A 25,701-nucleotide genomic window follows, 5' to 3' on the forward strand; every position below is an offset into this window, starting at 1 on the left:
CTTTATCCCACTGAGCCATCTGTGCTGTGGGGATTTTAATTGCTCTAACATTTGACCCAAGAAAACCTGCCCAGGGGTCCAGTCTGTCCAGCCCAGGTCACCCACAGTGGCAATGACAAAAAAGGCTCGTTTTTATCTCAATGGTGAAAGTTATACCCGTGCCTCTCCTACCCCCAAATATGTAATAGAGGATTTCCCAGAACCAAGGCCACTGCAGTCTGCTCTGTGGTGCTGAGTTCACACGCCTTTCCAGTATCGGGCCTCTGCTCCCTCCACCCCATGAGGGTGGGGAGCAGTTAGGAGGACGGCCACAAGCAGCACTGACACTTCCAACACTGGGTCCCATGGCGAAAGAAGGTAATCGGGGTAGATTGGAAAGGCAAACACTTGTGTTTTTGTAAACTGTTATTTGTAAGAATCCTTACTTTTACCTTCAGTCAACCACAGGAACTAGTGTGTGCTTGGTGGTAGAGTGTACCCGTCGTGTGTGGGCCCTAGGCTTTCCCTTTACCATGAAGTGTACATAATTAGCAGACACAGTATAGGGATAGGGGAAGGTACACCATGGGGGTGTGAATTGGCAAGCTGGGGGCTGGGCATCATGGTGTAGGCCTTCACACCACAATCCTCTGGGACTGTGGAGGCAAGCAGATCCCTGACAAGTCCAGCCAGAGCTACATAGTGGATCAGACATTTAAAAAGGAAGGGCTCAGCAGCTAAGGCTAACTGCTCTTGCAAAGGAGTTTGGTTCCCAACATCCCAGTCTCTGAGATCAAGTGCACCACCTGCTCTTTCAAAGGACCCAAGTTTGATTGCTGACACCCTCAAAGCAAATAATCTAGAAAGCTGATTCCAGGGGATCCATCCCCCTCTTCTGACCTCTGCACACTTACACATTAGCAGTTCTCAAACTGCAGGTCACAAACCCTTTAGGAGTTGGCTTAAGTCCATCAGAAGACAATTTTACATTATGGTTCATAAATAGCAATACTTGAGTTGTAAAGTAGCATGGGGGGTCACTGCAGCATGGGAACTTTGTTAAAGGACAGCAGGGTTAAGAAGGTTGTGAACCACCAGCATAAGTACATGTGTCGCAGAAAAATACCCACACACAAATACATAGCCATGTTTTAAAATCTCCCAACTTAGTAGGATATTCATAAATATGGGCTATAAAATAGGCCTTAAAACATTCATAGAAATCATGAAAGGTTGCTGGAAAGACTGCTCTTGTAGAGGACCCAGGTTCGATTCCCAGCACCCACATGGTGGCTCACAACCATCTACAACTCCAGTTCCAGGAGATAAGATCCCCAATCTTGATCTTCATGAGCATCAGGCATACAAGTGACGCACAGACATGAAGGCAAAACAACCACACAGACAAGTTTTTAATCATGGAAGAGGCCAGCTGGTGAGAGGGCTCGGTGAGGAGCTCAGTCTTTGGAATCGTGGTGAAGGGAGAGAACGAATTACTGCACACTGTTTGACCTGGATATGTCCCCACAGGGCAGCCCAAATTACAGAAATGAGCCACCAGGTCCAGAGGCACCTTGAGTGAAGGGGCTGGGAGTATATAGCTCAGTGGGTAGTGTGTTTACACCCACTCGGATGAATTCCTGGCTATGATCCCAATAGAGACCATTTCCGACATTTCTTGAGACAATGCAGTTTAGCAAAATGGATGACACACGGCCATAGTCCCTTGGTGAGCTTTCAGAGTACTGAATTAGTGTAAGACAAGGACAGGGCAGTGCTGGAGGGCACCTTTCATCCCAGCACTCAGGAGGCAGAAGCAGGTGGGTCTCTGAGTTCGAGGCCAGCCTGGCTTACAGAGTAAGTTCTAGGACAACTAGTGTTACACAAAGAAACCCTGTCTTGAAACTCCCTCAAAAAGGGGGGGGACTAGGATGAGTGACTTCTGCCTTAGAAAACTTGGAATGGGGATTGAGCCCAAAGTAAGCACCAAAAATACACAAGGGTATAAATGAAGCTGAAAGCAGGAAATTAAGAAAACCAAAAGATGGGTTTGGTTTGGTCTTTTCAAGACAGGGTTTCTCAGTGTATATAAGCCTAGCTGTCCTGGAACTCTGTGGACCAGGCTAACCTCAAACTCATGGCGATAGTCTGTCTCTGCCTCTTAAATGCTAGGATTAAACCATGCGCTGACACCACACCATGCTTTTTTTTTTTGTATTTATTTGTTTAGAAGATCAATACATGTGATAAACTAACCAGGATAATGAGTGCAGGTATATACACCGTAGTGTCAGAATTGACAGCTGAACGGACAGTTGGGACTGGGGGGGTGCAATTCAAGCCCCTATTAGTCTGATTCCTGGATGACCTCTGCTGAAACACAAATTTGCCAGAATAACTAAATTGTCCAGTAGGCTCCCACTCATTCAACAACTTGAGTCAATTAACTTCCTGAAATGTGGCACCCAGTTGCCTGGACATAAGCCCTGTCAATCAAATGCTTAAATTTGAACTAGGTGTGGCCTTAAGACTGCCTGTGTTGAGTGCAGAAAGCCCTGGGTTCAGTCCCCAGCACATAAGCATTAGTCCCAGTCCTGGGAGGGAGAGACCAGATTTCACGCTCATCCCTAGTTACATAGTGAACTTGATGTTAGCCTGGGATACCTGAGACTACTTTTTTTTGTCTATGAAACATGTTTTTGAGATTTTTATCTTATGTGTATTAGTGTTTGGCTGCGCATGTCTATGTGTGCAGTGCTCACAGAGGCCAGAAGAGGGCGTCAGATCCCATCACAGATGGTTGTGACCCACCATGTGGTTGCTGGGAATTGAACCTAGGCTGCTGTCCTGCTGAACCGTGGCCCCAGACTTAAGTGTTTCTTAAAAGGGAGTAATACTAGATCAGTTAGAGATCGTTGGTGCAGAGGCTTCTCTTCCCATGTACATCCGAGGGGCATTACCTGAGTGCAGAGTCCATGTGCTCTTACCTGCTAGGAGTCTCCCCAGAACCCTCCCTCACTGCATCGTGAGAAGGAAGACCATTCTCAGCAGGCTGCATTCCAGAAAATGTAGACATTGCTTTGAAGGGAAGCGTAGTTCATCTGAAGGGCCCAGAGGGACTTGAACTGTAGAGACAACTGTATCACTCAGACTCTTTAGGAAAGGGAGAGGCTGAGCTCTGGGTTGACGGATGTTGGGGGGGGGGGTACAGAACACTCTGGAAAGTGTTACACTCTAAGGGCTGGGAACGTTCTCTTCCTCATGAACATGGTCATGGAAGAGAAAGTCACAAATCCATCTGCAGGGGGTACGTGAAGACAGGTGTTGTCTGATGATCAGCCTCAAACCCAGAAAGATGAGGTGATGAAGCTCAGTGGTTACAAACAGGGGTATCAGGCTAGTCAGATGGTCAGCAGAGCCTGCTGACCCAAGTTCAAGTCCCAGAGCCTACATGGTGGAAAGAGAACAAGCTTCCAAACATGCCCACACAAGTAAATGCTTTCAAAACATTTTTTTTTTAAAGAAACACACACAAAGGTGGGCTGGAGAGATGGCTCAGTGGTTAAGAGCATTCACTACTTTTCCAGAGGTCCTGAGTTCAAATCCCAGCAACCACACGGTGGGTCAACTATCTGTAATGAGCCAGCCCTCTTCTGGTGTGTCTTGAGGACAGCTAGTGTGTGTGTGTGTGTGTGTGTGTGTGTGTGTGTGTGTGTGTGTGTGTGTGTGCTCACAAATCTGATGGAGAATTTTCTTTCCCAGATGATGCTAGCTTGTGTCAAAAGCTGCTCGAGAGACACTTAAAAACAAAAACAAAAAACCAGGCAGTGCAGATGCTCCTCCTCTGTAATGCCCGAACTTGAAGGTCTAGAGTTCATAGAGTTCAGTGTTTTCCTTGTCTACATAAACAATAGCAAGTTAGAGGCCAAGCAGGCTACATAAGACCCTGTCTTTAAAGGCTGGGGTGGGGGTGAGTGCTCACAGGCGATCCAAGTTAGTACAAAGCAGACAGACAACGTGAAGGTTTGTCTAAAAGTCCTTCACAGGAAGAAACAGTTTCTACCCCTTCCTCCCAAAGTCCCAGTGACAAACCCAGGCATGACTCTGGCAAAGTTCACTCTGAAGGGACTAAGTGTTTATTGGCCCTTAAGAGAGCGGTTACCCACAGGATGTGGTGCCCCTCCCCCACCAGGCTGCACTTGGAAAGCCTTTGCCTGGCAGGCAGAAGGGCTCCCTCCCGCATAGAACTGACTGGAATGGAGCATCCCCTCCCCCATCTTCCAGCCTTATCCTCTAGCTCCTTCCCTAGATCCTGTACAGTTAGGACAGAATTGTATACCATAGGTGATAAAAACCTGATGGACAAGAAGCTGAGGTGGGAAGGGGTCAGGAGAGAGAGGGGAACTCTGGGAAGTAAGGCAAGTATGGGGAAGATTCCCTGACTGGACGCCAAGGAAGTCTGAAACATGCAACTGAGGAGAGGTAACCAGCAGACATAGAAGAGGATAAGAAGGAGCGCTAAGTTACCCAAGCTAGTGGGGAGCAGGCCTCGTGTTCCAGGCACTGATTCATAAATAATAATCCTGAGTAGCTCTTTGGAAACTGGGCCACAGGTGGAAAAGGCCTTCGGTCACACCCTCCCCCACCCTTCTGGGAGGAAATGGTCAACAAGCCAAAGGCACAGCAGAGATAGTTCTGGGAGGGCCATTGCTTGTCTCAGGGGGCGTTCACTCACAACCCTCTCCACCCCTCCCCCTTCCACGAGAGTCCCTGAACCTTGGAGAGACAACACAGTTACCTGACTACTCTCCAACTCAAGCAGGACACCGAACTTTCCATGCCTGTCTCGAGAACAGGGCTGCTGGCAAGCCTGGGTTGAGTTGGGTTTTTTTTTTTTTTTTTTTTTTTTTTTCCCTCTTATTACAAAACACAAGGAAATGGACAGAAACAGATGGGAAAATGTCCCCAGGGACCTGGGTAATAAACCTATGTAAACACATGTGAAAAGCACTTTATCTGCTACATCATTTACCCAGGCGAGAGCAATTGCTCCTCCGCTGGAGCCTGTGACTCCCTGGTCACGGGACTTTGTGTCATTTCCCTGAGCCAGATGGAATTCACCTCCTGTGGAGCGGAGCCTTCCTTAGGTCAGCGGCAGCTTCTGCACATAACCGGAACCGCACTAGCTGGCGCCTCTGGCTGCTTCCACTTGAGGAATGCAGGGCCCTCGGCTGGATATGTCTTTAGGTCTTAATTCTTCCCAGCACATCTGCGGCAACTTCTTGCACCATAGGAGTTAGTTAGCTCCTGGAGGAGACACTTTGGGCCCGGCCCATTTTAGTTTTACTTCACCAAGTCCCTCAGCCAAACCCCCAACCTCAACAACAGGGTCTCACCATGCGCTCCGAGAGCAGCCAGACACTGTGGCCCACGACCTCTGTGTCCTAGGGGTCTCAGGCTTCCGTAGCGAATAACTCCTAGAGGGATAACCCACTCCTGGCACGAAGGTTCCCAATTAACCTCTGTCTGGCCTCTGGAAGTACCCATGTTACCTTCCAAGGGCTCTCACAAGCTCCGGCTATTGCAACTTCCCCAGCCACCTTGGTGGGTGTCACCCAACCATACATCTCCTGAGCGGTCCACATCAACCTCCTCCCCCAACCCCGGCTCCCTTCTTTGGATGTGTGCGCATGTCTCTTAGCTGGATCTCCAAATTCAACAGGTGAGGGTCATGCCACCTGGACTTTCTTCACCTTTTGGCTCCACAGCAGGCCAACATCTGCATTTTTCCTTCTCTTTTATCCACAGCTCAGTGGAGGGCGGTACTAAGCCAGCCCCACACCCCTTTCTGGCTGCAGTTCCTTAACTCCTGGGCTCTCCCTCCGTGCTGCCTCCTCCTTAGGTCTCAATTACCCACGCTCGCTTTCCTGTAGATGCTTGCTGACACCTCACTCCTGCTACACCATTCCCAGGCTCCCAGGGCTCCCAAGAACTGCCCTACACCCCCTGTTGTTTAAAAGCAACTCTGATCGCTTCTCAGCCTTTTGGCTAAGATCAAGTGTAAAAACAACTGTACTTCCAGAGCAGACCCCCCCATCAGACAGACAGGGGAGCCACTCCACACCACCTAGAAGAAAACTGCCCACCCCCTTACCACTACTCCCACAAACCCGGTAGGGACAAATCAGATGCAAACACTGCTTCTGCCTGCGTCCTCCTCCCTTTCCCCTCCCCCCTCCCCGTCCTTTAACCCCACTCAACCTCATCTGTCTCGTTCCCCATATCAGGTAAGGCAGCATCGCTCTTCTCAAACTTGTCCTCAGTTTTCTCCTATCCTAACGACTATGCCAAGTGCTACTGAAACCTCTTCCCCGGGGAGGTAAGTGCCCACCCTTCTCCCAAGGTGTGACTCCACCGAAACAGCCAGGTGAAGAGTACAGGCCAGGGGGCTACTCACAGGCCAGGCGTGTGGACTCCTCTCCAACAGGTGATAACTGGAAAGTCTTTACCCAGCATTGATGGGGTTCCTCAGTAAACACAGCACAGCTGGGATGGTTGATTGTTTGCAAGAGGCACAGCTGAATGTCCCAAGATGGCAACCGTTTGGCTCAGAGGGCAGTGTTGTGCAACAGTGGTCAGCTCCAGCTAGGAACAGAGGTGAACTACTCAGGGGTCTCCTCTAATGTTGGAGGTAGATACTATAATCCCAAAGCCAAGTTGTGCCAGGTACAGACCAGCTGAGCCATGGTGTTTTTTCCTCTCCTAGCCTCAGAACTGTTTCGTTCTGTTTTGAAACAGGGCCTGGCCTGGAACCCACAGAGATCCATGTGCTCTACCTCTTGAGTGCTTGGATTAAATGTGTACACCACCGAGCCTGGCTCTCAAAAGTATTTACGTGCCTATTTATAGACAGTTTCACATTCTGTAGCCCAGGCTGCCCTAGTACTCACTGTATAACCCAAGTGACCTCTAACCCATGATAGCCTTTTGTCTCAGCCTTCTGAGAGCTGGAATTACAGGTGTGGGCCACCATGTTTGGCTCTTGTCACCTAGAATGACAATCACATAGAAATATGCCTTTGGGTTTGTGTGAGGATGAGGTATTTTCAGAAAAGTTCCTGGAGAGAGAAGAGCTCTCCCCCTGTATATGGTAAGGAGGCACCATGGGTGTGTGTGTGTGTGTTTCTAGGAATGAAGGAATCCGGAAAGGACGCTGAGCCCCAGTGTTCCCCTCTCCCGGCTTCCTGCTTGCCAGACACAGCGTAGCCGGCTGCCTCACACTGGCATGAGAGACCACATCCTTAGACTGTGAACAAAGCAAGCCCTGGCTTCACTTGCTTCTGTGGACATACACACAGCGGAGGGAAAGACATAGTCTACCCACTTTAACACACTATAGTCTGAGATTTAGGGGTTGGAAACCATAACCCTTGGCTGAAGGAACCCGCTCCCCCACTGATGTGTGCCCTGTAAGCTCAGAAGTGTTTCAGCAGTTTCAAAGGGTCGAGGGTAAAAGTCAAAGCCATACCAAGTCACTTCGGGTCTACTCTGGGCCTAGCCACGCCTGTCTGCGGCGGCAGAGCTAAGCTGGAAAGTTCTCAAAGCCTAAACTATTTACTGTGCAGAGCTGGCAGCATTGTATAGTTAGTCAGCCACAACCGCTACACCACAGAGGGCACAGGACAGAAAAGGAAAAATTAAAGGAGGGAAATTTACACATGACACATCCAGAAAGAAACCACGTTATTGTAATCAGCGGACTCAGTGACTTAGGGCATTGATACCCTGGTAAAACTGATGTTTAAAAAATTCTATTGATATGTGTGCCCGATGTCCAAAGAAATCAGAAGAGGTGTCCAATCCCTTGGAACTAGAGTTACTGACTATTGTGAGCTTTCATGGGGTGCTCTGTCTCTCTCCAATAAAGCTGAGTTTTAAGTGGGATGAGGTTCTGTGGCTGTGTGCGTGTGGTGCGAGAGACAGACAGACAGACAAAACTGTCCAACCTAGAGCTTAATGCAGACTACACAAATTTATCCTTCAACTCCAGCCTCTAGGACTTCTTCGGCCAGGAGGAAGGTGAGCACTCAGGCTGTGAGAGAGAAGCTGGGAAAGGCTCCGGTGCACAAAAGGATGAGCCCTGGCATCCTCCAAAAAGGGCATTGGGGACTACAGCGGGCTTTTGCAAGTCCTGAGGTTCTGGGAGGGAGGGGATGGAGAAAACACGAGGTGAGGAAACCTCCAGGATGGTCACTCGAACTGAAAGCCACACAGAAAACCAGGGCACATCCAGCTCCACACATAGGGATCGTCATTAACTAAGCTACCTTAAAAAACAGAACATCTTAGTAGAACCTCTACTAAGAGTCTCAGGGGGAGCTGACACTTGGAGAGGGTCTGACCTCTCTCTGCCTGGTTGGTGTATTCAGGGCTTTGCCTCAAGGTTTAAGGAGCCAGAAGGGGAGGTACTGGATGCCTGGAGAAAGGAGAGGAACCTCCCAAGGCAAGTGAGAACTTCAGGGGACCCCATTAGGATCACAGTTCTTTTCTTTAATAAGAAAATACATTTATCTTTAGTCCTCACCTCTTAGGCAACCCCAGTGCTTCTAGTCCACCAACGAACTCGAACACAAATCACAACCTAGTTGTGCCTGGTACCGGATGGATATGGGCCAGGGCTGCGGACCGGATTGCAAACTGCTGCTCAGAAGGAGGGAAGAGTGAACCACCCCGGGGCAAGTGAAAGATCAGATGTGGCAGAAGCTGGCAGTCGTCCCCTCCCAGACATTAATCCCGAGAGGGTAAAGAAAAGTGTCCAGTACAAAGGCCTTTACACTGGTGTTATTTATAACCGACTTGGGGAGGGAGGCCAGCCAAGCCCCACCACGCGGCCGGCTCGTAAATCCAGGCACCTTTCCGCAGCCGCGCACAGCGCCTCCCTCCCTCCCAATCCGCTGCGCAGGCTTCGGTAGCTACAGGGGTGGTGGTGGTGGGAAGGTAGGGTGAGGTGAGGGCGAGCCAGGCACCAACCATCCAACTTGACCATGGAACTTTCGCTGACTTCATCTTCGGCCCTCCAGCATCTCTGGGCAAGAAAGGAATCAATGAAGATGTTTGGGTGGGAGGGGGGATTCCTGCGGCATCAGGAATTAGGGCCGGAGCCTGTAACACGGAAACATGTATAGGTAGGGGAGTTTCGAACCATCTAGGTGAGGCTCTAAGGAGAATCTTCTAGGACTTAAGACCCCCGGGGAACATTCTGTCCTCTCCCTTATGGTCCTTTATCGGGGACTACGGTGGAAAGAGGTGATTGATTTGAGATCTCTAAATGCTGGGTGCAGTGCAGGGGTGAGGCCTTGGGTAGGTGGTGTGCTGACTGCATTTTCCCAGGAAGGACTTGAGCCTGCATGCTGCGCTTGGCCCTGGTAAGTTACTTAAATGCCTTGGGCCATGTTTGTCTGCTAGCTCTGTGTAGAGAGGCCTCTGGATGCTCACAGACTTGAAGTCCAGATACACCAACACCTCCCCGCCCCCTTTAACCCCATGACCTCAGGATCAGACTTGGAACTGAGCAGAGGTATCCTTTCCCACCACATGCTACACTGGAGTACCCTCTCACGACCGAGAGACAACTGTGGGAGCCCCACTGCGGCCTGCAGCCCCCTCCCCCCCGTCAAAGGAAGGGCGTGGCTGTGGATGCAAAGGCTCACTAGGAAGCTAGCGGCGAAAAGACAAGGGGGACTTGTGAGTAGGCCTCTGTCTCATTGCCGGGGTGGCAGTCACCACAAACGGGGGGGGGGCATTCTGTCTGATGAAGGGGCCCGCCTCTATGGGCCTGCTAGATGTCCAACCTAGGGCTGCGTCCACTCAAGCCGGCAGAATGTGTGCATGAACCCACACGGTGCAGAATGGAGCCATTTTGCACCTCTTAACCAAGAGGACCTTGGAAGCGAGTGCTGCAGCCCTCTCTAGCTGCCACTGCACAGCCCACACTGCATGTGGCAAAGACTGGGGTGGGTATCTGCTCTGAACTCTCAGGGTGGTTCGCGGGGAGTTCACACGTGAGGCGTGTTCTAAGGACCGAGGACACGTGGGCACCAGCGAGGACAGCGGGCACACTTGCGCATGGCCGCGGTCCGGCCGCCAGGGGGCGCCACACACATTCTCCATTTCTTTCTAGGCTGGGAACCTAGAGGGTCCGGAACCTATGAGCCACGGAGCCCGATGCCTCATTGGCGGTGGAGTTTGTCTCTAGCTAACAGGAGTGGCCACAGTCCTGTGGTGTCTGTGATGGACTCCTGGTTGTCTCGTAGGCCCATTTCCCAGCTTCCCGCAAAATCCTGGCTGTGCTCTGGGGTCCCCAACTCCTCTTCCCATTCTCTGGAGTCAGAGTAAATGCCAGCGCCTAGGGAAGGTGAAGCTACAGCCTGCAGCCTCCCCAACAGCTAAAGGCTCTACCTTGCTTTTTCCACCTCAAGCACAAAACACCTAAGTTCACAGCACCAGCACGTAGCCCTATCGCATCGGGTGTTATGTCACCTGTCACCCCGCTCCTCTGTACACAAAGACGCCATTTCAACCTTACTGCACAGGGAGGCAAACGGGCAGATACTCCCCCAATAGGCACTTGTCTCTTGGTTTTGTTGGGGGAGGGGCTTCCTGCCGTGCCATATACCAGCTGAAAGTACTCAGGAGGAGAAGGATGAAGATGGTGGCCACAGGGTCACACATGTGGAGAGGAAGCCACACAGCCCTGCTCCAAGAGCTTGGCAGCTCAGCAGCTCGAGTCCTTTGTAGGACCCTCCAGTCCCTCCCAGGGTTTGAGAGACTCTTTCCAGCCCTTTGCTCCTTTGCACTTCTGGCTTTGCCCCTGTCCTGTTCCAGTTGGCTGGACCAGGGGAAGATGTCTGCTCTGATAAGGCCTAGCTGGAATGTTTAGGTAGGACGGACTAAAATGCCTGCAGCGAGGTGTCTGTTCGAGGCGACACTTCCGGGCAGGACTCAACCAGGTCTCCAGAGGGACCAGCTGGGACTTCCCTAGGGCCGCTGTTGCCTCCACAGCTTTTGAGTGGGCAGGTCTGCTGCCCCAGGTAGGGCCCGGGGAAGTGGCTAAGGAAAAGGACTGGCCTAGGTGTCACTTTACAGTGGGAGGGAGGAACCACCGGAAAGCCCCAAGGTCCTTTTTTGCCTTCTATTTTTAAGATTTAGTTGTTTATTATATACACTGTAGCTTTCTTTAGACATATCAGAAGAGGGCATCAGATCCCATTACAGATGGTTGTGAGCCACCATGTGGTTGCTAGGATTTGAACTCAGGACCTCTGGAAGAGCAGTCAGTGCTCTCAACCACTGAGCCATCTCTCCTGCCTGAGGCCCTTTAAGTGGTTAATACCATTTTATTCTGTAGTCGAGCAGACATATGTGGCAAGGTTGGATACACTCCCACAGAAGCTGGCCCCACACGGATACAGGTAAAAGCCCACCTCAGACTGAATAAAGACCTGGCTAGACCAGAGTAACCTTCCACCTCAGCACAGGCAGCTGTTGTCACAAGGGCCTTACTCCCTCAGTGGCTCCTGGGTCACCAAGTTCTGCCTTCTCCTCTCTAGGCTCCAGAGGGCCACAGAGTCCACACTAATTTTCCTGTCAGCAGCCTCAGGACTCCCAGAAACAGCTCAACACCACGCAGAGCAAAGCTTCCAGAGTGGGCATGGAGTAGGTGGGCCAGTACCTACCTGCTAAGGACTGGCACTCTTAGTGTGACTAGTCCACAGGCCTGGGTCCCAACAATGCCAGGTACTGGCAGGGGACCCTGGGGCACACCACCCCCCTCCCCTTGGACTCAGCCTTCAGGAACAGAGCCTGACCTTTGGGAGTCTGGGATCACCTTGTAAAACATGGCTCCCTAAACTGCCCCCAGCGCGGCTCTACCATTCTGCTGGGGTGGGCGGAACCACACTCTGGCCTTTGCACAACTCTGAAGTCTTGACTGAGCTGATGCACCTCTGGTTTAAAGTCACTAGGGATACAGACCACACTGTCACCAGCTGTCTCCTCTATGGCTCTGGCAGCACATGCCCTCCTGGCCCGAAAATGAGGATTCCAGGCTCTACACATGATAGGGCTGCGGACTGCCTGCGTGTGTGTGTGTGTGTGTGTGTGTGTGTGTGTGTGTGTGATACTGTACCCTCCCCTAGGATGGCCTCTGTGTACCTGCGTCACACCTCTGGCTTCTACGACATCCATCCAGGCTCCTCCCAGCTCAGAAGGGAAAGCAGGCATCTAGGTCACACAGAGGCCAAGGCAGAATTGCCTGAAGTCCAGACTGCCTGGGGATTATCACTGTCCCAACACAGGCCACTGGCCAGCCACACATCTGCAGAGACAGGATGAACCGACCCCTCCTCCCCCAGGCTGGGAGGTCCCTCTGTAGGGCAGGCCTGCCTCCCACTCCTGGTTTCCTATCTCCCTGCTTGTCACACTTTGAGCTCTCAGAGAGAACCAGAGCCAGGGTTATACCTGGGAAAGGGACTCAGACCAATGGGGGAAGCAACAGTCAGGCGGTTGGAAAGTACAGGCCAGGTGTTCAACATGTGTTTAACGTGTGCGGTTGTTTCAACTCTGAAAACACGCTGTGGTGTTACTTGTTCTCATAAGGATAGGGAACCGAGCCACAGAGAGCTTAGGTGTGCTCTCTCCTCCCACCCCACTCCTTCCTTCTCCAGGGCCCTGGGTGGAGAACAGGAGGGGAGCGGAGGAAGTCACCCGCCTCACACGTTTCTCTAGCACGGAGGGCCTGCTAGGGCACACATTCCCCCCCCCCCCCCAGCACAAGGCTCCAGAAAGGAGCAAGTCCGAAGCAGCCTTGTGCCTCAGACTTCAATGCCGGCCAGGGCCCCCCAGAAACAGGGCAATTCCCAAGAGCATTCTCAGCTAGGGCTGTGTGCAGACAGCAGGAGAGGGAAAACCTGGCCAGGGGCTGAAGTGAGGGCCCAGGACTCTGGAGGAGCACGAGGTGGAAAGGGGAATCGGTGTTCCAGATGGAAAAGCCAGGAACTGGCTGAACCCGGGGCCAGAGCTCAGAGGGGCTGGGGACCTAGGCAACTTCAGCCTCGGGCCAGGTAAGAAGGTCAAGAGTATGCTCAACCCACAAGGCTCTGAAACCATTTGGACGGCACCAGAGAGCCATAGAGGGTTTTCAGCAAGGGGCAGATTCACAGCCCTGTGACGTTTGCAGGCCAGTTAGCAGGGACAGGCGGCGGCCAGACTACAGGGACTCTGAGAGATGGAGAGGCCTGGAGAGGACAGTGGCTACAGAGAAGAACTGACTGCTTCTAGATAAAGAGGGGAGTTGGGGCCTCCCCGAGTGTGCTCTGGTGGTGAGTGGGGACCTCGCCAGTGGAGGTTTGGGTTCAGGGACCGAATAGGAGGCCCAGGCTGCTGAGAGTGAAGCTTGTGCCCTGGGTTTGTGGTCTACGTTGTGGGAGGGACACCCGGAAGGGAGGAGATCCATCCACAGAGGCCCGGAGAGTGAGCAAGGGCGGAGCAGGGCGTCAGCCCTCGAGAGCGGAGGGAACGGGAAGGCCAGGCGTTGGTGGGGCAAGGGCGGCTTCTCCAGATCGACTTGGAGGGCTCTGCGGCCGGGGGATGCCGGGGCCAGAGGGGCGAGGGCCAAGCGCGCAGCCGGCTCTCATTAGCACGGGCCGTGGGCTAATCAATCCCAGGCGGGGGCTCCGGGGCCGCGTCCGCATCATGGAAACTGGCCGCGCGCCCGGCGGAGCGAGCGAGCGGGGCCGTCGGCGGGGCCGGGCCGGGCGCCTCTCCGTCGAGTTCTCGGGCGGAGGCGGGACGCGGGGTCCGGGGCGGGGCTCAGCCACCCCGCGCCCTTTCTGCAGCCCGCCCGGGACGCGGCGGAGGCGCGGGGGGCCGGGCGAGCCTGCAGGGCCTCGGGCGGGGGTCGCTCCGTGCTAGGCCCGAGACGGGCGCCGCTGCTGCTTCTCTCCCGGATCCCCGGGGCCGAGATCGGACGCCCCGGACCCCACTGCCCGCGGCCTCCTGGAGCGGCTCCAGCGAGCGGCCCCGACCCCGGGGCGGTGCTGCTCTGGCCCGGACGCGGCCCACGGAGGCCTCGGGCGGAGGAGGCTGGAAAAGAGGCCAGGCGGCGGGAATGGGGGATGATTCATCCCCGAGAGCCCGAATCGGAAACACCGCAATCTGGGGACAGCCTTGCCTGGGCCGACGAGCGATCCAAGAGGAGAGTCCGTCCGGCGAGGACCTGGGTCCGGCACTGGCAGTCCCCTGCCTCCAGCCCCGGCCCTAGCCCGGCCGTGGGGGGAGGGGGAGGCCTCTTCTGGAGGAGTGGAGAAGAATCCTGGACAAAGTCCGCCGCTGCCTCCTCAGCTCTGACTGGCTGGTCTCGGCCAGAGCGGTTTTTCCCAGAGTCTAGCTCAAGTCTCTCCTGCTGCAGCTCCAGTGCTGGCTGAGGAAGTCTGCAAGGAGGGGGCGAGCAAGGAGAAGCGGGAGTCAGAGACACCTCCGCCGGCCCTCGCTGCGGTATGTAAAGCGCAGTAAGGGGGAGGTGGGGGCGCGCGCGCTAAACCCGCAGCCCCGGCGGTCCGAGCATCCCCCTCCCCTGGTTACTTCGGAGCGGCCACGTGCGGGGGGTGGGGTCGAGCCCCGGAGGTACTTACCCGGGCCGCGATCGCGGGGGCCGGGGTTGGGAGGGGGGCCGCGCGGGCGGCCGGGCGAGCGGAGCGCGCGCAGGCTGCAGGAGCCCCGCAGCCCCGGCTGCATCCGAGCCCCGCAGCCCCCTCCCTGCGCACCGCCCGCGGGCCCGGCCAACGCTGGCTCCCAGCTCCGCTGCGGAAAACCCGAGCGGGGGCGGCTCCCTGCCTTGCGGCCCCGGGAAAATCCGGGGGTGGCCGCCAGGGATCTCCAAGCGGCCGGCCGAGGCGGCCCCGAGCGTCCCTACCCTGAAGCCTGGCCCGTCGGGTCAGTGTCTGCCTCTCTGCTCGTCCCCGCAGAGCGCCCGGACGACCGCGCGATGACGGCCGGGAGCCCCGGAGACGGCGGCGCGCGCAGGAGCCCCGAGGGCCGCGTCTCGCGCCTGGGCCGCCGCCTGGGCCGGCGCCGGCGGCCGCGCTCCCCGCCAGAGCCGCTGCGGGTGCGGGCGCGGCTGCGGCTGCGCTCGCCGTCGGGGGCGTTCGCGGCGCTGGGCGCGCTCGTGGTGCTGGTGGGCATGGGCATCGCCGTGGCGGGCTACTGGCCGGGCCGCGCCTCCCACGCCCACGCCCCGAGGACCGGTCGCGCGCACGGGCCGCACGAGCGCCTGCGGCTGCTGGGACCGGTAATCATGGGCGTCGGCCTGTTCGTGTTCATCTGTGCCAACACGTTGCTCTACGAGAACCGCGACCTGGAGACTCGGCGTCTCCGCCGGGGTGTGCTGAGGGCGCAGGCGCTGCGGCCGCCCGACGGCCCCAGCTGGGACGCGCTGCTGCCCAGTCCCGCGCATAGGTCCCCGGGCGCCGTCGCGGAACCCGAGACTTGGGACCTGGCCCCGAGGAGGGGCCCCTCGCCCGTCCCGTCGGTGCGCAGCCTGCGGTCCGAACCTGCCAACCCTCGCTCGGGGCTGCCCGCGCTGCTCCACAGCTACCCGTTGAAGGGCCCGGGGCTCCCACCGCCCTGGGGTCCTCGGACTCAGACTGGACACGTGATCATCACGGTGCAGCCCTCTGGCTCCTGCATCGAGCACTCCAAGTCTCTGGACCTGGGCCTGGGGGGGCTTCTCCTGGGGGCCCCAGCAGCTCGGGACTGTGCCCACCGAAGCTGGCCAAGACTGGAACGACTCAGTTTGGGGGGCTATGCCAAGTTAGGAGGGGATTTGGGGGCCCTGGTCTGAGGTGCAAGGTATAACTTGCTGTGAGGCTACCTGTGTGGACCATGGGACCAGGACACTAGAAGTCCAGTGCCCAATAGCTGCTCCAGTCACCTCCGAGGCTAGGATGGATGTTGTGGCAGCAGCCGTGAGGCTCCTGACCTGCATGTGCACAGCAGTAGCAGCTGCACCAAGCGATCGAACTCCAGGGGCATGTGTTAACGTGGACACCAGCATGATTCAGCCTCAGGAATTTCTTCAGCCCAGGTGGCCTTAGCCCAGGACCCGTACCTGAAGGGCTGCAGGGTAGTCCAAGAGCATCCTGAGATGCACGGTGTACCTTGGCAAACAACTGGTAGGTTTGGGATGTCCCACTCTGGGACAGACTCCTTCTAAGATGGCGATCGAGATGGGCCACCGGGGGAAGGTGGGCAATGAGGTGGAATGAGATCCTCTGCAGCTGTCTGTGGCAGTGACTGCACCTCTAACTGCCATCACCTCAAGTCCCTTCTTCGGCCAAACAGGCTGTCCCGGCAGGGCTAGCTACTGCCAAAGCCCTGACTCTGGGATCAGACTGCTCCCCTGGAGACAGGTCTCACTTTTCTGGCCTGTGCCGCAAAGCCTCCCCAAGCTGGCAGAGGCACCCTCCGGTTCCCAGCTCCTTTGCACTGCACCCTGGCCAGTGCGGGTAGCTTACTGTACCCGGCGGTGGCTTCCCTTTCCATCTCCCTCCCCAGGTTAAATTTCTCCACGGTTTTGTTGGAAGAGAATTTAAAAAGTGGATCAATCCTCACAGTCGGGTCTTTTTTTTTTTTTTTTTTAAAGTTTATTGAAAAATGCCATACAAGAAGCAAGACCAAACACTTACCTAAACACTACAGTCACATCTGTCACTAGGAAAGGCGCAGACAGCAGGCCCAGTTACTGCCTATCTCACCTAAGGGGTTTCCCGTTGAGCTCCGCCGGCATAGTTCCTATTTTGTCAAATGTAAACAACTACTTGATATGATTCATAATTTTTAAAAAAATTTACAAAGCTCCTTCATTTTTGTCATGAAAATAATATATCTGAGAGATTTGTAAAAACAACCAGCCTGGGGCTGATATTTCCCATGAGCATTGGGGGTGCTGGCCAGGCCGCAGCTCCATTTCTCAAAGTGAGCCAGGGCCCCCAGGCCCCGGAGAATACACTGCTGGTCTGGGGGAGGGCCCCCGGCTTAGGAATATAGGGCTTGCTTTGTGGGTGGGTGGCAGAGATCTCATGTGGTTTGAAGGAAATCTATTTCTGAAGTAAAAATAAAACTGCAGTTGGGATTGTTACTGTGGTGTGCCTGAGTCACTTTGGGAAAAGTCCTGCCAAGTCTCTGACCCTGAAGCTAGGACTCCCCTCCCCCTCACTCCTTCTACCTGGACAGAGCCTGTTCTTTACACACAACTGCAGAAAGAAAGAAAATCCAAACAATCACCATATCCCAGAATCTGTTACCAGAGCCAGCAAAGGAGGGGAAGGAGGCTGGAGGAATATCAGAATTCTGGTCCAGTTTCCAGAAAGAGGCGGCAGCAGTGGGGCAGAGTTCAGGTACCCAGGTGGGAGGTTCTGATGAGGATGGCACAGTGCCCAGTGGACATGCTCCTCCTGCTCCTCAGAGCTGGATGTCCAATGCTAATCCACCCCCTACAGCCCAGCCTGCAATTCACTTCTGAGAACGGAACCCAAGCCCGCCCCTCTCCCACCTGGGCTTCCCCTCCTTAAAGCAAGCTGCCACCAGTAACAGTCTCAAGAGAGCAAAAAGAAAACTGCACACTCAAAACCAGTTCAAAGTTGCTGAATTTGTAGAGAGAGCACTCAGCCGAGCCCAGAGGCTGCTGTGGCTTCCGACTTTGCTCTTGCTCACCACCCCTCAGCCCCTGCTGCCAGTGACCCGCTGTCAACCCTCATGAAGTTCATTCCAGCCTAGAATTAGGATTCTACTAATCTTCCAGGCAGATGTTGGCAGAAGTTAGCTGGAGGATTACAGAGGCTGTTTTCAAGGGGGGAGGTGTCCCCAAATTCTTACTACCAGTTGGGGACATCGGGCTCCCTTTTCAAAGCCAATATTATATTAAAAAAAAAAAAAAAAAAAAAAAAAAAAACCAAGGAAAAGGAAACTAAATCCAAAACCCACCATAAAATCAAGTTCTCAAAACCTGACAGACTCCTCGGGCAGTGAGTGGGGGATGAGCAAAGCTGGTTTACACCCACCCTGACCAGGGATGGCCCTCAGGAGACGGAAAATTCCCTAGCTCCTGGAGGGCGTCCTCAGGCCTGTCACAGAAAGATGCACCCTCTTTCCCTGAGCCATGTCCCTTACCATGCCAAGTGGGAGGGGGCCCAGGCTGGAAGCACTCCTTAACAGGATCCGACTGAGGTAAAGGTACCACTCCCCTGGGTGAAGCAAGCTCCCCAAACGAACGACAAGACCTGATTTTTAAAACCTCATTAACTTTTCTTCCCCAAACTACAACTAAAAATGTTCCATTGGCACTTTTAGCCAAAAGTGCCTAATTTTTCCATGAGTTCTGGTCTCCTGAGATGGGAGCTGGGGAGCACTCGACGAAGCTGCTGTTTCCAGTGAGGGACGGGGCAGCTGGGGAGGCGAAGGCCACCGATGCATTCAAATGTTCACAGTATCACAGCTCTATCTAAAGCAATGGATCTCTTAGACTTAAAGAAGCTCCAAACAGACGGGGGTGACATCACGTGCTCAAACACCCTGCAGTGGGAGGTCATGTTTCTGGGGTCTGTGACCAGGGTATTTACCCCGCCCGATATTCACTGCTGTATGGAGTTTTTGTGTCATCCCGGGGACATAAAGCTGGGGGAGGATCAGGAAGTCCCACTGAGCTGGCTGTGTTCTCAAACAGCTGACAGGGTCTCTGGAGGATCCTAGAGAAATCTGTGGCTCCTGTCAGGGTCTGCGTTGAAATTGAGTGAGGAGAGGCCAGGTTGAGAGGTTACCAACCACCCCATTAAAAAAAAAAAAAATCAAAGTGTCTTAAAAACAGTTCATAGAGCGAAAAGTGGACAGTTTCTGTATCACAATATAGAGAACATCCGTGGCATCTAGAAGAGTCTCTTGGTATAAATTCTGAATAAAAAATGAAGTTGGTTTTCTGTGGTGTGGAACAGTCTTCAAAGTCTGAAGTCTGCTGCAGGCTGGCTTCTTTATCACATGCTGGCTTCTCTTAGATGGGGACAGGTGGGGACAGGCAGGACAGTCCCTAGCAAAGAAAAAGCATAGGTTTGAACCCCTGCAAAGGAGCAAGTTTCTAGCCTCACTAGGAGGCGCTCCTGGGTGTGACACAGGAGATACACTGGCCGCCCAGCCCTGCATTCCCTGGAGGCATGCATTTCTCCCTGCATCCCAGCTATTTGGCCTGGCCCCCAGAGCTCCACACTTCCCAACCCCCCACAAGTTCTTCCAGAAGCCTGGGCCTACTCTCCTCAAATCTGTTCTACAGACTGCTTGGTTCTGGCCCGTGGCTCCTAGAGCTGCCAAGGACAGAATAGCAAGTGAAGGGGTTAGTTGGGGACTCCAGAGGTGGGGACAGCACAGACCCAGGTTTAGGTGCCTCCTCCTCCCCCCTCAATGCTGGTAGCAACACTAAGGAACAGTCCCTACCTGAGCTCACTCCTCAGAGATCTCGGTTTCCTGGTGGACGACCACCTTGGTCACTGACATGTCCGGGTGCTGTTCCTTGGCCTCCTTGATGGCTTGTACGAGGACCTGTGACAAGAGGCCGAGATCTTCAGGCAAAGAGTAACCAGGCTGATAAAGGGAGCTTAGGGCAGCACACAGTGCACCCCAAGGGGACAGCGCCTTATCCTGTCCTAGCCTATCCTAAGGACTCAGACCACAGAGACAGGGAAGAACAGATGTTTTTCTTCAGAAAAACAGGCAACCTCGGGAAGGGGAAGATCTATTCTCGTGGTGAATCTAGAGTACAAACCATTCAACACAGGAACAGGGTTGTCAGGTCAGGAAGATGAGGAAGGACAGGTTTTAAAAAAGGAAGAGGTGTCTTTGGCACCAGTGGACGGAAGACAGGAAGACACAGGCAGGCTGACCAATGAATGCCACATACTGGCCTGAGCACGTATATTAACTTAATATACAACAGAGGGAGTCAGGGCTGTGCCGAGTTCCACTCTATAAACAATAAAGCCGCATGCAACAGAGATGCCAAGTTGCTGCATAGCTGGGCAGGCTACTGGGCTTTTGACTCTAAGTCTCTCCTTTGGCACAGAGTCTGTTAGGTCCCAAAGTGCCTGCCCGAGCTCCTGGAGGAGCCACAGAGTACAGAGGGACAGCACAGGTAACATCACTGTCCAAGCAGCCTGTTTAGGGCTGTCTGCCTGATGGCTCATAAGAGCAATCTCCAGTCAGGACTAGAGGGAGACTAGATTTCCACAAAACCTGCTGTCTTTGCTGACCCCCCCCCCCCGACCCCCGCTCTTCTCCCCTGACCCAGCTGCCACACTCTAGGCCCAGCTCGAGCCCTCTCCCTGGAGGCCCCGGCTCCTTCTAAGAAAGCTTCAACAGTCCTTCCTGAAACACTTCCTCCCAAGCCAGAGCCTTCAGTTCCTAGAAGAGACAGGGCCCTGAGCTGCCCCTGAGACATCGAGTATCAGCGCACAGAGTCTGACCCACACTCATCTTCACTTTACAGAATAAAGTTGCTGCTCAAAGAGTATCCGACAGATTGTGCAGAGGTGGGGCTCAGGCCTGTTTGCTCTAAACACCTTTCCCCCACGGCTCTTGCTGTGAGTGCACATAACACACAGCAGGGTTCACCATCGCTTGTGGCTGATAGTAAGACGGACCCACTGAGCCCAGCACACAGCCCAGCCTTGCTTCTGGGACTTTGAGCACAGCGTCCACAGCAGTGAGTTGGTTCAGCCCTCCAAGCTTCTCTTATTCGCAGATACATCAGCAGAGGCTAGCAGCCTCTCTGGTAGGCCTACCCCCTCCACAGCCTCTTCCACCCCCTCTCTGGGAACATTAATTCTGACCTTATTATTTTCTAATTGCTCGTAGCACACAATTAGCACCTAATTAACATAAAACATAGAATTTTAGCACCCACAAGGGCCCAGGAATTATCTGGATCAAGCCACTCTTTTTTAGAGAGGAGACTATCAGCTGTGAAGTGATCTATCCAAGGACACACAGCAAGTTGGAGACAGATCCAGGACACAGAGTGAGTTCTATTTCCTGGTATCTTACTCACGTCTTGGTCTCCCGTTCTCCCCCTGCAACTGGCCTACCAGAGAGCGCCTCCCCTCTGCCTCTGTGCCATCATCGCCCCTGAACAACACCAACCAACACACACATTATTTGAGACAGGGTCTCCCTGTGTAGCTCAGGCTGGCTGTGGAGAACTTCTTGCCTCAGCCACCATGCCCATCTATACTAAGAGCTCCACACCCCCTAGGCTTCCGTAGCGTTCCTCCGCGTTCCTCCTCAAGAGCTAAGGCAGCCGTGCCCACCTGATCGTGGTCGATATCGGCGTCTCCTGTGATCACAATTCTTTTCTCAATTCGGGTCTCAGAAATCCCCCCTTTGACAGTCTGTAACCAAAGGAAAAGGCCCAGTGAGAGTCACATACAGCAGGAAGAAAAAGCAAGACAGCCCAGATGGCTCTAAAAGCTCCTGTCCAAAATGTTTTGTTTGTTATTTGAGCATGTAGCCCTGGCTGAGCACCACGGTGCTGGCTCTGCCAAGACAGCCTCTTCCCACATCTTAGCACAGGGTAGGAGGACCTGCCAAAAGGAGTGTCCTGCTCCCTAACCTTGGGTCACTAGACACTATAGTACAAGAACAAAAAGACACAAATTTTCATTTACTTGCTTTCTCTCTTCCCCCCAAAACTACACCTAGCAAGGCACACCGGCACGCCATGTTGTTCTTAGGTTTTTACTTGATTGTGTTCAGGGTGGGAACACAGCTTCAAACATGTATGACAAAGCCTGGCCAAACCTTTAACAAACTGCAGGTCAGGTGCGCTGGCACACACCCATATCCTAGTACTTCCGAACCTGAGGTAGTACTCCTGAGTTCCAGGTCAGCCTGAGCTACAGAGTGAGATGGGGGCGGGGGGGCTTTCTTCTAATGCTACAGCAAAGCTGGGCTGCCTGACTATCTAAGGATAATTCCAAGTCTTGGCATTTTTGTCCCCGTTGTTTCCTGTAAAGCCGTCCGATTATTTCAGTGTTTTGGCTCCAAACTACAGTTCCCATGGCCTCAGGACAAAACATAGAATGATTCATCAGATCACAGATCTGGTTTCTAGCTCAGACAGTGTGATTGTACCTTATCAACAATCTCTGTCCTTAAATTGTGTGTGTGTGTGTGTGTGTGTGTGTGTGTGCGTGTGTACGTATGTGCGCATGTGCATGCATGTCGAGGATGGAACCCACAGCCTGTGTATGGTAGGTATGTGCTCTCCCACCCAACCATACCCCATCTCGAGCTGAACTTAGACTTCCTCCACAGCCAGCTGGACAGATGTGAAAAGAAAATGACTCTATGCGGCTTTCCCAAGTGTATTCTGAGGAAAGCATCCCCCCCCCCCCCCCACACTGAGTAACAACGCAATGGGGACTTAGGTCCCTCTGGGATGCAGCACCGAGCTCAGCAGGCCACTGGCCGCTCCCTTACCTTGGTAATCTGTGTCGTGGTTGTGCTACTTGTGGTCTCAGATGTGATGGTCTGAGCTGTCAGCAAGACTCCAGGGTCTAAGTCCCCATTGCTGTCCTCAGTCTGCAAAGAAAGGACAAGTCATCAGGCCCCCCAGGAGGCCCCTCAGGCTCAAACCCCAAAATGGCTCTTCAGCTGTATTCTGCTCCAAAATCTAATGGCCTCACAGTGACCTCACCCTTGAGAAACAGATCCAATCTCGTGGGAACAAGACTCTGTGTTAAAGAGTTGGATGAATGGGGCTGGAGAGACAGCTTAGTGGCTAAGAGAACCGGCTGCTCTTGCAGAGGACCTGGGTTTGATAGGGTCCTCCTCCCTAGCATTTACGTGACAGCTCATAACCATTTGTAACTCCAATTCCAATGCCCTATGACAGCCAGAGTTAGATATCGAGACCCTGTCTTGAAACAAACAAACTGAATAAAGGCAGGTGTGCTGGCACATACATCTGATTCCAGTATGTTCTATAAGTCTAGGAGAGCCAGGGCTACAGGGTGCCCTGCTCCCCAAAAATGTTGGTGAACGCAAGTTCCTCAGCTCCAGGTCAGTGACTGGAGTGGATCTGAAAGAGGCAGGAGTGGGGCAGCTACACGGGGCAACATGATGCTGTTCACAAAGGGCCTCGAAGCATCAGCACCCACAGTCAGAAAACTGGGACTCGAAACTACAGAGGGGTCATTGTGTTTTCATCGGGACCTGAAGGCAGGAGAGGCACCAGCTCTGGGTGGCTGATGTGAGTGAGCTACGCCACAGTGTGAAATGGGAATCTTACTCTCGGCAGTGAGGGAACAGTTCACACCCAACTGAGCCAGGAACTGACCAGGCAGAAAGTGTCCACCCATGAAAGCAGGGTACATGCACCGTAGGCTTTAGGGACTTATACTACAAGGGCTCCTCCATGCTGGGAGGGGTGTAAGCATTTTCAGGCCAGGCTTTAAAACAGGATCTAACAAGGACTAAGGCTGCTAGTCATGATTAGCTAAGATATGAGCTAAGATATTAGCGAGAAGCTACAGAGATGGTGCCAGGGCTAGAGACAGTGGCTATCAGCATGCATGTGGACAGTAGAGCCAAGTGGACCTCCACGGCCGAGACAGAGGCAACTGGAGGAAGACGGAGGTTACCTAAGGCATGTGCTTGCTAGTGAGCAGTCCGAAAACACCGGGCCCTGGTGTCAGGGGTCAGAGAACGGACACAGACACTGTCTCCATAAAGGGAGCCCCCCAAAAGGAACGGACACTATTCCATGCTGGGCGCCACACCAGACAACAGTAAACCACCTCCTCCTCTCTGTGTCGGTCACCAGAATAAACAGTGTTGTCAACTTCAGGTTTTAAAAAGCATGTTCTCACTGTGCGGCTCAGGCTTGACTTCCTAGCCTATGTTACTCTCCTGCCCCAGTTCCTGACTAATTGGCTTTATTTCACTTATGAGCAGGGCCACGTTTCATCTGGACAAATAAAGCTCTGAGGTACTAGGGAGGAGAGAAGACCATGAAGGGGCACAGCCCTGGTGGAGCCCGGTTCCCACCCTTCACACCGGTGACGCAGTGTTAGCTGGCCCACTAGTATTTTCTTCTGCTGAGACCATTCATGTATGAAAGATTCAGACCCGACATATATGTTTTACACTCCTTCTATGTGTCAAGCAAACCATGCAACTGCTGCCTCACATCTGAGGTACCTGAGGTAGAGACTGTTTGAGTCTCTGTACAGTTAAGAAAACTGGGCTTCAGGGAGGTTGATTTGTCCAAGGTCCTATAGCTGATCAATCAGTTTTCAAACAATACAGGATGGGCAAGAAATTTGTTTGAAGACTAAAAATCTGAGTTTCCCTGCAGTTAGTACCCAGCTATGGAAACAACTCACTGTCCAGGCTCCAAGTAGTTTATGCTGACTGCAAACTACCTATGTAGCCATGGCTGGACTTGAACTCGTGATCCTCTAGCTTCTGTTTCCTTACTTCTCTGTCTAGGTTTCAAGTAGCTCAGAATGGCCTCAAGTCTAGCTGAGGCTGGCCTTGAAACCTCCCCACCATCCTCCAGCCTCTACTTCCCACGTGCTAGGATTTTGGGTGCACACCACCATGCCCACCAGTTTTCATTTATAGAAGCTGGCACTGTAGCAGGTGCTCTGCCTAAACACAGCACTGTGAGGATCAGAAGAAACCACAGAAGTGGAAGTGCTCTGTAAGAGTATAAATTAGCCAAGAGTGGTGGTGCACGCCTTTAATCTCGGCACTCAGGAGGCAGAGGCAGGTGGATCTATCTCTTTGAGTTCGAGGCCAGCCTGTTTTACATAGTTCCAGGACAGCCAGGGCTACACAGAAACCCTGTCTTGAAAAAGCCAACCAGAGCTGGAGAGATGGCTCAGCGGAGGTTCCGAGTTCAATTCCCAGCAACCACATGGTGGCTCGCAACCATCTGTAATGGGATCTGAAGCTCTCTTCTGGTGTGTCTGAAGACAGCTTCAGTGTATAAATAAAAATAAATACATCTTTTAAAAAAAGCCAACCAAACAAACAAAGGGAGGCAGAACCTGAGTGTTTCCACCTGCTGCCCACCCTGCACTCTGTTTTGTCTCTGGAGGAGGAAGATGGAGGCGCTGTCATGGTTGCCCACTTCCATCTATCCACTCCTCCCTCACCCATCTCCTTTCCCTTGCTCTCACCAATACTTCCTTAAAGGCATGGTGCAAGCATCCACTTGTCTGTAAGCCAGGCATGGCATCCTTAGGTGTTTATCTACAGAGACATGCATGTGGATGTTCACAGCAATTCTAGTCACATTTGCCCAAATCTGGCTACACCTCAGCTGTACAACAAAAAGTGAAATGAAAAAATTTGTGGTTTTGAGGCCTGGGAGGTGACTCGGCAGGAAAAGCACTTGTCATGATTGAGAAGCAGGTTCCTACTCCCAGAACCCAGTAAGTGCTGAGTGTGGCGGTGTGAAGCCCACTTGTAAGAAAATAACAAACAGAAACACCACTAAGCCGGTGCTGCTGCCCAGACTGAAATCCAAACTCACAGGAGGCTGTCGTGGTCTACAGTACTTGGGAAGCATTGTGTGTGTGTGTGTGTGTGTGTGTGTGTGTGTGTGTGTGTGTGAGA

The 25,701-nt window shown here is 53.4% G+C and overlaps 2 protein-coding genes across 14 annotated transcripts in view; one reads left to right on the top strand and one right to left on the bottom strand.

Moving 5' to 3' along the window:
* Positions 1–12,969: 12,969 nt before the first annotated feature.
* Positions 12,970–25,701, top strand: part of TMEM200B (transmembrane protein 200B) — a 47,104-nt gene continuing 34,372 nt past the window's right edge. The window contains exons 1-3 of one of the 3 annotated variants that reach the window (XM_080921128.1): positions 12,970–13,358; positions 14,447–14,532; positions 15,003–17,986. In XM_080921128.1, the coding sequence (XP_080777254.1) occupies positions 15,023–15,877 (855 nt within the window). In that variant the 5' untranslated portion in view covers positions 12,970–13,358; positions 14,447–14,532; positions 15,003–15,022 and the 3' untranslated portion in view covers positions 15,878–17,986. Of the gene's footprint in view, positions 13,359–14,346; positions 14,533–14,563; positions 17,987–25,701 lie in introns of those variants that run through there. The other 2 variants (XR_013975127.1, XM_080921129.1) reach the window with 2 other exon arrangements.
* Positions 17,878–25,701, bottom strand: part of EPB41 (erythrocyte membrane protein band 4.1) — a 145,036-nt gene continuing 137,212 nt past the window's right edge. For all 11 annotated transcript variants that reach the window (XM_080921123.1, XM_080921122.1, XM_080921119.1 and 8 more), the window contains 4 exons: positions 22,555–22,656; positions 21,384–21,464; positions 19,516–19,620; positions 17,878–19,114 (listed from right to left, as the gene is read on the bottom strand). In XM_080921123.1, the coding sequence (XP_080777249.1) occupies positions 19,522–19,620; positions 21,384–21,464; positions 22,555–22,656 (282 nt within the window). In that variant the 3' untranslated portion in view covers positions 17,878–19,114; positions 19,516–19,521. The remainder of the gene's footprint in view (positions 19,115–19,515; positions 19,621–21,383; positions 21,465–22,554; positions 22,657–25,701) is intronic.

This window comes from Micromys minutus (genome assembly GCF_963924665.1).
Source record: "Micromys minutus genome assembly, chromosome: 9".
Lineage (NCBI taxonomy): Eukaryota > Metazoa > Chordata > Mammalia > Rodentia > Muridae > Micromys > Micromys minutus.